This window comes from Struthio camelus, chromosome 5 (assembly GCF_040807025.1).
Source record: "Struthio camelus isolate bStrCam1 chromosome 5, bStrCam1.hap1, whole genome shotgun sequence".
Taxonomy (NCBI): Eukaryota; Metazoa; Chordata; class Aves; order Struthioniformes; family Struthionidae; genus Struthio; species Struthio camelus.
The window spans coordinates 72,844,411-72,857,619 of record NC_090946.1 but is presented as its reverse complement, the minus strand read 5'-3'; the positions used below and the strand labels follow the sequence as shown (position 1 = coordinate 72,857,619).

The following is a 13,209-nucleotide window of genomic DNA, read 5'->3' as shown; positions in this document are numbered from 1 at the left end:
CACTCAAAGAAGGCCCAAGCCCTACAGCAGAAAGAACTTAAATGCTTTCACCATACCATACCAAGCAGTGCAGAAGGCCCTGTACCTCTACAGATGACCCCAAAGTAGTAAACTAACTGAAACAAGGATGGTCAGATTTCCTGATCATACAAACCACTTATATGTCTCTTCATACTTCTGCCAGCTGCTCTTTCGTGGGATGGGAATCAGCTGAGTACCAGGGCAACCCTGTGCTATTGACCTCAGCCAACCCGGCAGGGCACGGAGATGCAGAAAACTCAGCTGCTGCAACTGCTGCATCTGAACCTCTCTAGAGTCATACAGGAGGCAAAAGCAGCAGTCTACCCCGCCAAAAATTGTACTTGATAAAGCTACATTTTATGGTGTAGGAAACCGCTGAACTCTGAGGTGCAAGAGAATAACAACAATGCTGGAAAGAGGAAATACATATACTACAACATACAATACAATATGAACAACACCATGCAATAAAAAGAGTATATACAAAGTAAATACATCTAACTTCCCGAAAGCCTGTTAAAACACAAAGCCAAAAATGCTACCCACCTACAGTATAATCGGCGCTAATCAATATATACACACTGACTGACACAAGCCATGCTGTAACAAATCGCATGATGTGGTAAAACAGAAAACACATTTAAACGTAATCTTTTAAATGCTGTGAAAACTGGGACTAATGCTTCACTTCCACAGCTAATGCTGCAAGCCAGTCAATGCTCCGCCTAGCTCCAAGTATCACATTTCAGTTTTGTTCATACAAAATTTCCCACCCTGTTTACTGAGCAGCATAAAATCCCTCAGCAATGTTAGGAGAAGATTTGTTAAGAGCTAAATGAAAATTGATCGTTCTCCCCTAGCCGTCCGGCATTCCAATCAATCCCATGCAGGTATTGACATATTGGAAGCTTACTCATCCCCAGCCGAAACTCGGAGCTCCCTGCCAAATTCCAGGAACATGGATCAAAGGCTGATTTTAAGGCCTGACTCAGACAGAAGGATAATTGTGTGCATCTAAGTCTTTTTAGTGAGCAAGCGTTGCGATTTCACTGATTCACTGTATAGTAGGGTGATACACACAACACAGCCAGACTCTTAGTGACGAACATGCAACAATGGCAATGAGCTGCCTAGACTAGATCACAGAATTACAGAATGGTTGAGGTTGGAAGGGATCTTTGGAGATCATCTAGTCCAACCCCCCTGCTCAAGCAGGGTCCTCTAGAGCACGTTGCACAGGATCGCGTCCAGGTGGCTTTTGAAGATCTCCAGGGAAGGAGACTCCACAGCCTCTCTGGGCAACCTGTTCCAGTGCTCAGTCACCCTCACAGCAAAGAAGTTTTTCCTCATGTCCAGACGGAACTGCCTGTGTTTCAGTTTGTGCTTGCTGCCTCTCTCTAGGCACCACAGAGAAAAGTCTGGCCCCATCCTCTCAACACCCTCCTCACTTACTGCAAGGACACGCCATGCTGCCGCAACGCAGCTTTCTAGTTTTGCCACACAACCTCACGGCGTGGTGTGTAGATAAGCCCCTTCTTAGATATGATCCTTACAGCTCATCCACACTCCTGGGCTGGTCATAAACCTGCTACTTGCGCAAGCTCCACGTCGCCTGGGTACCCTGTGCAGCACATCAGCCCCTTCCACTGCCTCACCACACTCCCTCTTCGCTAGCTGACAGATCTTTCAGGACTGTTTCTATTTTCACGGATTATCTGAGGTCCCTGGCTTTTTTTGCAGTTTCCAGTACTTTTTTTTTTCTTTTTTGCCAAATACAACCAGGGGGACCCCAGGACCTTGTCCTTCATCCTCAGTCTCGAACCACCAGACCTGGAAGTTCGACTGCAAGTCATGAGATCCACTGGTGTCTGTGTCACTGGCTTATTCTGCACGCTGATTTATTATGTGTATCACAGGAGCAGTCAGACAGCCCAACTGAGATCAGCAGTCCGTGATGCCCAGTGCTGTACAAATGGATAGCAAGAGCAGAGTCCCCATCACACAAAATAAGTTTTCACTAGAAACAGACAAAGGATGGAAGAATTTTATCTTTGCTGGTCAAAGGAGGAATTAAGCACACAGATAATTAAGCCACTTGCCCAAATTCAGGAACAAAATCTTTGACAGATCTAGGGATTAAACTCAAGTCTTGCATTCTTATGCAATGTCTTCGTGGGACACTGCTCTTCCTGTTGACAAAGTCGGTGGGAGATGCAGTTGCTCCCAAAGTAAGGCCCAAGCTTTCTCTAGCTATTCCTCTGACAGACCTTACAAAATTAGTAAAAACATGTGACAGAAACTAACCTTCTCCTGATCATGGGCCCAGCCACAGCAGACTGAAGACTCCTGCCTTCCCCCAAAACCTTCCATTTTGGGATATATCGGCATCATAAGTAGGAAACAGTTATTCCAGTGCTGCAGGTCTGAGGTCAGAGGACATGGAGAGTATTCAGACAAATCAAATTCCATAGATTTTTGGTAAATAAAAAAATAAGGATATGATACTCCCAAATAGACAGCTGTTTGCTGCACTCAATTTGAGTAATATCCAAATAGATCTAGATCATGAAGGTAATCCAGTTCTCAGGCAGCAAAAAGGCAACAGCATCTTTATGGAAAAATATTTCATTTTAGACACACAAGCAGTTCCAGATTCTCCTCCTCTGGACAGGGCAAAGCAACGTTTCCGCTCACTATCCAAGAAAAAACGTTCATCAACCAGCTGAAAAGCCAGGTGCTAGCTGGCTCCTCACTCCATCAGCGCCTTCACAGTGCAAAAAAGGATTCAGACTCACATAGTGCAGCTTTTGCAGGGTAACCAAGCAGTGGGAGACCCATGCAGCAACTGCGTAGGTCACGGACAATCCCGGTCTCAGGAAAGAAAAATCTCTTGGCGGCTTCAACCACTCCCACTCCGATCCTCAGCACTGTCAGGCCAAGAGAGCCCGTCACAATCAGCTGCTGCGGGCTGGCGGCGAGGAGGATGACTAGTGCCTCCCACAGCCTCGCTCTTAACAAGTCAGAGGTTGGGATCACTGTAGGTGGAAACTCTTGGCAAAAACAATAAAGCAACTACTACATCTTTCAACAGGTTCAAAGTAACCTCAGATGTTAGGAGCAGATGCTCTTTTCCACCCCCTGGGATTTTGAAACGGTTTATGTGTTTCCTCCCTTTTCCCTAATAGGCCAGGGTGCTGACGGAATTAGCTACTGAAAGAGCCGCAGCAATACTAATTACGCTCAGCTACCCGGCAGACCACAGTAGCTTGAGCTAATTGCACAACCCCAGCTCCCCCACTTCAGATCCCCCAGTGAGAAGGTCTATTGCCCCAGGCACCTGTACTGCAAGATAATCCTGCTCACCTGTATTTTAAAACGGCATGCCTGAAAATCCTAAGTATCTAAAGCAAACTCATTACAATTAGGTCGTGCAGCCTATCATATAGCATGGGGGCTGCTGCACTGACTGAAACAAGTGAACTGCTCATGTCAACGGATTTGATGCAGCATTGTCGCTAGCCCCTTTATTAGACTGCACGCATACCTGAAATCCACATCTGAGCGCATAGCCTGAAGCACTCCACAGCCAAGTCTCTGCAAGAGTTTCCCTCACAAAATTAAATATTAAAAGTGCATTGCAAAAGAAATGCCCTGTAGTTTCATATTTGTTAACTAAGACGTTACTTTTCCACTTAAACATTTTTTAAAATGTTAAACATAGAGCATTTTAAGGTACGTTTAGTGCTTGTAAAGAGCCCTGAAAAGTTGACTCCTCTGAAGAGGAATCTGTAAAAAGACAAGAGTCTCCCACCCCATTTGCCTTATTCACACCTACCCAACTATAGAAAAGCCTCCCATGAAAAGAAAAACAGCCCCCCAGTAAAAGAGGACCCCAGGGTTAGCCAAGACTCAGCACAGTGATTCTAAATGGCCATCCAGATTCTGCAATTCTAGATGATCGCGCCATTCAGTCGAAAGGGCTGCCGCCTTAATAGAAAGCTACGGGCACGGGAAGAAAACAAACTTCACAAGGTGTCAGGGCTTGCTTCTAAAAGCTTGGATCTGTGCACCTCCAGTGTTGACAGAAGCTCTCATGTGCACTGAACCCTTGCTCTTTAAGGGAAGCAGGAGTCTGCAAGTGAAACCTAAGGAAACAAAACCCACTCCCCGCAGCCACAGGCCCTCGACTTCTGAAGCATACAATAGTCCAAACAACGGTGAGGACGCAGGCACTGGCAATTAGGCATCATGCAGGTTCTTCTTGGTACTAGTCCTGGGCAAGAAAGGCCCAGTCAAGGGCTGTTGGAGCAGCCAGGGTGGGAATAACAAAGTGCACCTGGCCCTGAAGAGCCCTCGCTCATTTAGACCGCAGTCCTCAGTCCTGTCCTTTTAGCCCGGGTTTCTAAAGCAGTGAGGACTGTATTGCCCTCCTTTGTCCTTCTTGCTGCCAGCCCTCTTTCTTTAACAACTTTTGAGCCATCAAACGATCTGAGGTTGAGGTAGAAGGCTCAGAGGAAGTTCCTACAACTTCCAGAAATAGGCGGTGAGAGCAGCTGGGCAGGACCCACCCATTATTAGTTGTTTTACCAAAGCTGGATGGCCAGCAAGTATTAGCTTACCGTCAGCCAAGCAGCATGTGTGCAGGTCCCAATGACCCAGAGAACATGCTGTCTCTTATCAGGGGACAAACAAGGGACATCTGGGATTAATGCATTGGGATTGGGAGGGCAAAGAAGATAAGCAAAATGTTTATCTGACTAATACATGCTTCTGTAGTCCTGCTGCTCATGGAAGTGGTGGGGGGGGGGGACTATTTAACATACATGTGAAACCCATGGGAAAGAGTATGCCGTTCCCAAATCCTTGCTCTTCATCTCCCTTTCAGGTGATGCAAGCAATGGCACATGCAGGTGCACCAAGAAACCATCCCCTTGGTAAGAAACATGTAGTGTTCAATTCATACATGGAGCAAGGATGGCCAAACCAGTACTGAATCACTCAGCGCTCCTCAGACGGGAGGCAACCACTGTTCTCTAAGGAAAACTGAAAACGTGGCCTAGCATTAGTTTCAGCACAATTCCTTGATAACAGTGCCCGCTAAGCAAGAAACAGGTACTTTCCTCTTATTCCCAGTTTTCTCATACCCAGGCCCAGTAATCACCAGTATTCCCTCAAATCAACCCACCGGCAGACCACGACAGCCTGATTTAAGTGGGAGGTTACACAGCCTATGGGTAGTACGCATCACTTCACAGCATCCGTAGAGTCAAGGCACGTTCTGCACCAGTCAGCGCAAACAGTACGACTCAAGCCACCACTATCCTCCCCATTTACCAGAAAAGCTGGGCTTCCTCCAACTCTAGCTAGCATAACACAGAGCTGACCTACCTCGCAAGAACGAAGAGCTGCCAAGAGCACAGCAGGCAGCTACTTGCTTGGCTCCCTCAAATGATTCATGGTTCATTAGCAACTAATGGAATGACCTGTCCTGGGCACCCAGACTCTCCACAGGCCAGGACTGGCAGGAGGCCTCTTTATACCCAACCACCGCTTAGTGGGTCAACTGGGAATACAAAGAATACTCAGGAATCAGAGGAAAAGCTCTCTCCATGCCCAACCTCAGACCATGGCACATCCGATCAGCAGGAAAGAGCGCACGCTCTCACTCCTTTGTTTCTCAGTTTCCCTGGAAGCCTTATCTCCTTTCAGTGGTGTCCCTTGTGTAACGCGCAGTGAAAAAGATGATGTGACAGGAAGGAAAAACCGGGAAGAAAAGAAGCTCTGAAAAATGAGGACAGTAAGAACTCACTTGAACTCAGGTTATAAAACAATCTGTTCAGTTTTGCCCCATAACGCTGCATCTGTCACCTGTCTGCCTTGGTCTGGGCTAGTGAAATTAGATATCTGAACCCCTAACCTAGAAGAAACGTGCTCTTCACTTTTTATCACTTGCAAAGTGAACTTTCTGATCTTGTCTTCTTTTTAGTAGTGATTAAAAAAATTGCTTTTATTACAAAATAAGTCATTATGATTTTTTTTGTTTGAGCCAACATAGTTATACCAGTAGAAAACCCTTCTGTGGATATACTTGTATCAGGTGCACATTCCTCACACCAAGAGAGCTTTTCCTCTGCTCATAAGGGATTAGCTAAAAACTTCTTAAAGTAGCCATATATCCTTATGGCTGTGCCTGCACTAGAGGGAGTGCAGAGTTCAGTTCCAGTGATGCAGCTGCAAAATTATATCTTCTGGGTAGGACAATCCCTGCCTGTCCCCTTTTTTTCTGAGAAACACACCTCGCTTTGACATATACCTCTTTAGAAATGACAGCATGTTTGGTCTTACTGTACAAGGGCATCGTGCAAATTAATTAATTAGCATTTGTGAAGGTACTGTGAAGATTTTAGGTGCTAAGTATTATTATTACTAATTTAATCTACACTCCCATTCAGTCCTCAGCCTCTCTTGTGAAACTGCCAAACAATGATGCCAATTAGTGATAATTGTGGTGGTGGTTTTGTGACAAGGCTCTTTGCCAACTGGGAGCCAGACAGAGACCACCAACTCATTTCACATGGATCCCCCAACAGCTGCCAAACAGCAACAACTTCCAGGCACTAACAACCAGGTCTCAGCTCCAGCCAGAGGTAAGAGATCCCGTATCCCATTACCAACTCCCCAGGCACATGGCCTGCAAGACAAATACAAAACTTTTAATTAGCGATAAACCAAGACACCCTTTTTTCCCATCCCTCCACTATTTCAATACATGATCCAGTCACTGATGCTGATACTGCCATACGGAAACGCTCATCTGTAGTAACTTCAGATCAAACCTTACTTGTTTCCACCCTTGCTTGATTAAAATTACATTTTGATTCCCAGACAGGCCTCACTGTGGCAGCAAACTGTAAAGACAACAACAGTAAAAAGAAGGGAACTGACAGGGTAGGGTGCAGTAAATCTTGTATTAAGGAGCCTTATTCGAGAGTTTTAACACAAGCATACAGGTGTATCTTTGTATCAGCTGTCAACAGAGATTTGGAGAACTTTACATAGACAAACAACTTTATACAGACACAAACAACTAACAGTCTTCTGTAATCAATGCAAATCATGTGAGTACCGAAACTTCAAATTATTTATATATTTTAAATATATTTAATTGCAAGGACAGCAACACATAAACTGTATGAATCACAGCCCTCTCAAGCAATTAGATCTGTTATCCTTGCAGACAACAAACAGTATGTTGGCTTTTTATTCTAATGTGAATTCAATCCCTTGTCAGCTGCCCCACGCATAAGAATACAACTTCTCTCTTTCATCAGTAAAGATATCAACAGCAGGAAACTAGCCCTTCTTTCATCTCTGAGGCACCCGCCCACCTTTCCAAAGAGTTTTAAACCAGGTGTGGAAATCTTTCTGAATCTATGCTGAAAGATTCCTTAATTATTATGGCAAAGGACATACAACTCCTTTGCGTGTGCAGCATACTCCAAGCAGCAGCTTTCTGGTGTTTACTTATCCAGTAGCTGCTTGGTTTGACCATACATTAGAACAACTTAGAAGTTGACTTTTACTTTATGGGCATGAAACTCTTACAGAGAGGAGCTGCTTTTTCAGATGTCTTGTTATATAATTAAATAAGAAAGGGGGGAAAAAAAAAAGTGAGCTGCCGTTCTGGCACAAACATTACATAGTGCTCACCCTGCCGGCATATTGCATCAGATTCTCCCTGTAACACCAATTCACAGCAGCTGAGTATCTGAACTACTGACTCTTCATCTCCAGCTAACTTACTTGGCACTCAGGAGGCAATAAGTAGGACTGTTTATTGCATCTTCCTTCCTGAAGAGCTGCTCACTACACTAGGACTACTGGATTGTTGACCTTGCAATTAGGCTAGGAGTATCACAACCATTTGAAAATGTATTTAAAAAAAAAATCAATTATCTCCTAACTCTACTGTATGCTACTCAGCAGGTAAACTCCAGCTATCTGTTACCCTGTGATCAACTTTGCCAAGCTTTTGACACTGTGATGACTACTATTTTATTACTTCTCTAGGTATGCTTTGAAACCCTGCAGAAAAGGGGGCTTATTTACCCATCATCAAGTGCTTATCAAGGAAGTCTCCTGGGATTTGCAGAAACGAGACCACACAAACAGGCCTTTGCTCACAGGTCTCCTCACCCGCACACCTGGGCAAGGCCCGCCGACTCTCCTGTCCCGCTGGCTTTTTTCCCGTGACAAAGATCCACTCGCAGATAGGACGCTATTCTTCCCGTTAAGGCAGAGGCCCACTCGAGGATGAGGACAGCGTTTTGTGCGCTCCTCACTGAGGGGCACATCACACACACTTCACGATGGGAAATGAAACTTCTTTCCACCACTCATGGTAATCCATAAAACAAAAGGTCCAACCCTTCCGACTTCAATGAGATACATAGGTGATCTTTTATGCTACAGAAATAAGAACTCACTGCAGACCTAGCAAATCAAGAGAAAAAACTCCTGTTGATTTCAAAGGAGTATGGCTCAGGCCTGAAAATACAAACCTCGCCTGTGCATTCTGACACCGCTCCACAATGCACTTCCAAACAAAACTATATTTAAATTCAATGGGAATTCTGTAGATCATACAGGAACTCTTTGAATGAAAATGAAGGTCAATAGGGTTTGGCTTCCTCTTCAGACCCTCCCCCCCCCCTTCTTGCAAACATCCAGATAAGCATTGTTTAGAAAACAATACATTACTTCCAAATGTTATCAAAAACCTAACACACATTTTGTGTGCCGTGAAACAGAATCACTGCACCTTTCTGTTGTGTTTGGCCCTGTCAGCTAATCTTTACGATCTCGTAAGGTGTCTAGTCCAGACAGTGTATTTTTTTCACCTGTACAGCCTTTTAAGCGTTTTGTTTCACGTGCTCTTATTAAAGCAAGGGAGACAGGAAGTAACAATAAAGAGCTCTGATATACAGAAAAGAAACACATAAAGAAAACCTGTGCAGATAATACAAATAATGCTGCACGTTGGCTAAGCGAAACCTCTGGAGTGCTCATGCATTTTACCCACTCACTACCAGCTCGGTATGAATGCCCATCGTAAGCCACAAGCACAAGGAAAATGATGCAGCCCCGGTTTGCCCGAGTGAGACAGAGAGCAGGAATTAGCTCATGGGGCACAGAGGTATACTCAAACATCCAGGCGGCGAGAGCCCAGCAAAACCATCCTTCTCAAACTTTCTTCCAAGGGACGAAAAGCAGGCATGCCCCATATACGAGTGTGTGATCTTCAGCTGCTCTTTATGGCCTCCTTGGAAGGAGGAGCTGAACCGCAGCTACTGACAGCTTATAATATAAGGAATGAATGCGCTGCAAAGCCCAGCTGCAGCCTCCGAAACTGTGTCACTAGGGCTCCGAGGCAAAGGCCGCTCAGAGCAACTTCTGCAGCGCTGCAGAGAGAGCTCGTTTGGCAGCCGAGCTCCTTGCGCGAGTGCAGCGCCCGGCGCGCAGCGGCCGCGGGCTCGGCGGGCGCAGTGCGCGTCCTGGACGGCACTCACACAGCGCTCAATCCCGTCCCGCTGATCTTGCCAAAGTCCCTGCTTCCCTCAGACATATTTTGGCAGCCGGCGGTTATACAGAGCGTGAGCTCGCAACCGCTCAGTTTCGTTTTGATAAAAGCCTGGAAGGGGAAATCCTTGAACTTCTGAAGAACCCCTCGGGCCTGGAAATCGCCTTCTTTCGCAGTCACGCTCGCCTCCCAAAGCAGCGCGGATCCGCCGCTGACCTCGCTCAGCCTCTCCCCCCCACCCCCCCGCGCCCCCAGCCCTGCCGGTAGCTTCCCCCCTCCCTCCCCCGCCGCCGACGGGGCGCCCGCGGTGCTCGGCGCTGCGCACGCCGCGCCGCTCACTTACCGGCAGGGCGTGGGGCGGGCAGCCGGCGGCGGCCAGCCGCGCCGCTTGCCTCCGCAGCTCGGCCAGTTTGGCCTGGCAGCTCCGGCACCAGCCTCCGGCCGCCGTCCGCTCCAGGTGGCGCGGCTCGGCGCCCGCGGCGGCGCCCGCGCCCTCGGGCGGCGGCCGGCTGGCGCAGCGCTCCTCCTCGGCGGCGGCCGGCGGCCTCTTCCGCGGGGAGAGCTCCCGCGCCGCGCTGCCCTCCGCCACCTGCGGAGAGAGCAGAGCTCAGCGCCGCGGCTCGCTGCAAATTCAACATACACACACACACCGCCCCCTCCCAAAAAAAAAAAAAAAAGAAAAAAAAAGAAAACCCCGCCGGGGAGGAGGAGTGTGGCGTCCACTTACCCCCGGCACCCGGGGCTCAGCTGCCGGAGCCTTCCTGCCCGCGGCTGCGATCATGGTGGCGGGGGGCTGCGCTCCTGCTCCGCGCCCCGCTCCGCACCCTAGCGCGGGCTGCGCGGCGGCCGGCGGCGCGGCCCGCCCGCGGTGCCCATAGCGGGGCGCGGGAGAGGCGGGGGCCGGGGGCTGCCGCAAGTTCAGCTCCTCGCGTGCCCCCCGTCCAGGCTGCCGCGGCTCGGCGCTAGGTGATGTTGCCTCCCATGTTGCGAGAGGAGTAAAGTTTGGGCTGGAAGTCGGGAGAGGGGGTGGGAGAGGGAGGAGGAGTGCGCTCCCCACGGCGGCACGGCAAAGGACCCGGAGGGCCGGAGCACGTCGGAAAAAAAGCTGCCGAAGTGCTGCTCGGAGGGCCGGAGAGGAGGGGCCCGGCGGGGGGGTGGGGTGAGCGCGGCGGGGGGCCTCGGGCAGGGCGGGCCGGGGGTTGGGGTGGGGGTTTGGGGGCTTTTCCTAGTGACCCTAGAGGCTTGTCCCAAACCGGTGTGACTACAGGCGCAGCTGACTCCTTCACACTGAAGCGCCCGAGCTCCTTAGGAGTCGGGGGGAAAAACGGAGTGCGCTGGGGCTGCCGCTCCCGCCGCGGAGCGCTGAGGCGGGAAAACCGCGCAGGCGGCGGCTCCGGCCGCGGGTGCGGAGTGGGCGCTGGGCTGAGGGCCAGCGGCAAAGGGGGACGGCGGGGCTGGCCGGGCCCCTTCCCTCCCCGCCTCCCCCGCGCCTTGCGCGTCGCCGCTCGCCGTCGGGCCTCGCTCCGCAGCCGCTCCGCGGGCGCGCGGGGATGTTCCAACACGTGCAAATCGACCTGACAGACGGAGAAATTAACGTTCGCAGCTAATTGTCTACTTGGCTGCCGCTCCGGCTCGTATATACACACAGCGCTGTGCGTGCGTGCGTGTGAGCGGTTTTTCAGCTTTCCCCCAGAGAGATGAGTATGTGCCACTGGCTGGCAGTAGTTCCCCTTGGCTAGTCCCGTCCCCGCCGCGCCGGCCCGGTCCCCCCTGCAGCCCGGGCCCGCCGTGAACGCCGCCACCTCCGCGCCGGCTCCGCGCCGGCTCCGCGGGGCCAGCGCCGCCGTCCCTGAGACCAGAGCGCCACCTGCCGGCGCAGCGCGGCGCAGCGCAGCGCCGGCCCGGCCCCGGCCCCGGCCCCGGCCCCGGCCCCGGCCCCGGCCCCGGCCCCGTTGCGCGCCCGGCCCATCCCGACCCGGCCCGGCCCGGCCCCGGCCCGGCGGCTTCCCCCGGCGCTGCTAAGCGCAGCCTCCTTATTTCCTTCTCTCTCATCCCCGTTGCGCGGATGGGCGCCGCAGGCGCCGTGCATTCCGCGCGGTGGGATCCGCTGTGATTAGAGCAGCGCCGAGCACAGACAGTGCGGAATAAAAATAAATAAATAACGAGAGCCACCTTCTTCGGCCGCGTAAACTTTCCTGGCTCTCTAGAGCACGTGTGTCAAGCAAGTTGCCCCCCAAAAGCGTTCATACCCCCACGGGGGGGCTGCGGCCACGTGGCCTACCGGCACGGCGCTGCGCGGCCCCCCGCGAGCGCGCAGCGCCTGCGCGGCCGCGGGCAGGACCCCTAGCGGCCTCGCAGCTCTGCGCCGGGCGCCTGGAGCCCGATAAAAGTTTCGGAGGGGCGGCGAGGGGAGGAGGGGGCCTGGGCCGGGCCGCTGGCCGGCGGTGCGCAGCTGCGCCGGCTCCCTGCTCCGCACGGCGCGGGCACTCGCCGCGGGGGCCGCGGAAGCGGGGGCGCGCACGGAGACATGCATTTGAGTGGGGCGCCCCGCTACTCAGGACGCTCTGCGGGTCTCCGGTAACTCGCTTAAATATATCATGTGCCAGAGTAACGGCTGCAAAAACCTCCTTCGTCTCCAAGTGTCAGGTTGGACAGGAGGAAGGGGAGGGCATGTGCTCCCCTCGCGGTGCTGGGGCCGAGGCCCGAGCTGCGCGGCCGGCCAGAGCCACTTCTTTTTCTTTTTATTAAAAAAAAAAAAACACACGCTCCGGGAAATACCGGGACATCTATCCCTCCCGTCCCCTCCACTCGCGGTTTCGGAGGTTTCCCCGCGGTTTGCAGCTGGGAAGGAGCCCCGCGAGCGGGCCGAGCAGCGCGGCCCCCCGCGCAGCGCCGCGGAGCCGCCCGGACTGTTCGTGGTGCTGAAACCCGCCCCGGCGCAGCAGCCGCCAACTTCGCACCGGGGCCGGGCGGCCGCGGCGCCCCGCGAAGTTTGCGGTGCCTTTTCCTCCGCCCCTGCGTGAGCTGGACCGGAGGCAGGGCAGGCAGCGAGCCCTCCCCCGGCACCCAGCCGGCCGCCGGGCACCCCTTACCTTGCCTTTCCTCCGCAGGAGGTGGCTAGTGAAGCCGAAGATGATCTCCGAGTCCAAGCACAAGGCTCCTATCTCCAGCAAGCTGGGGTTTTTCCTCGTGGCGTTGGAGGCATCGGACGATTTTTGAAAAGCCATAGTTTGGGGTTGAAATTATCCGGCTCCCTGAGCGGCGGCGATGTATTTGTATACGAAAAAAAAAAAAAAGGATAAAATGGCAAATACACCCTAGCCCTTAAAAAAAAAAGCCAGACGCGGGTGAGTTACTCCTTCACCTGGCAGGGTGCGCGCTGCTGGGGTTGGGTAGCCAGCAGCCGGGCAGCAGATCCACCAGCCTTTCTGCGTCCCTCTGCCTCTCCCCGCCGCTCTCCGTCCCGTTTTATCCCCCCCCCAAGCGCACCTTGCCTGACGAGCGAGCGCGGGTGCGAGCCCCGCTCAGCGCCCCGCCGGCGCCGCGGCCGGGGCCGCCGCTGCGCAGGCTGCGCGGGGCCGGCAGCGCCCTGCTCCCCCGCGGCCGGC

General features: G+C 52.2%; 1 protein-coding gene across 1 annotated transcript in view; it reads right to left on the bottom strand.

Annotated features, from left to right (window-relative positions):
• The window catches only part of KIF26A (kinesin family member 26A), a 103,678-nt gene extending 90,850 nt beyond the window's left edge, over positions 1 to 12,828 (bottom strand). Inside the window, exons 1-2 of the mRNA XM_068947646.1 lie at positions 12,694 to 12,828; positions 9,945 to 10,190 (exon numbers count right to left, since the gene is read on the bottom strand). Coding sequence (XP_068803747.1) covers positions 9,945 to 10,190; positions 12,694 to 12,828 — 381 coding nt within the window. The remainder of the gene's footprint in view (positions 1 to 9,944; positions 10,191 to 12,693) is intronic.
• Positions 12,829 to 13,209: the final 381 nt, after the last annotated feature.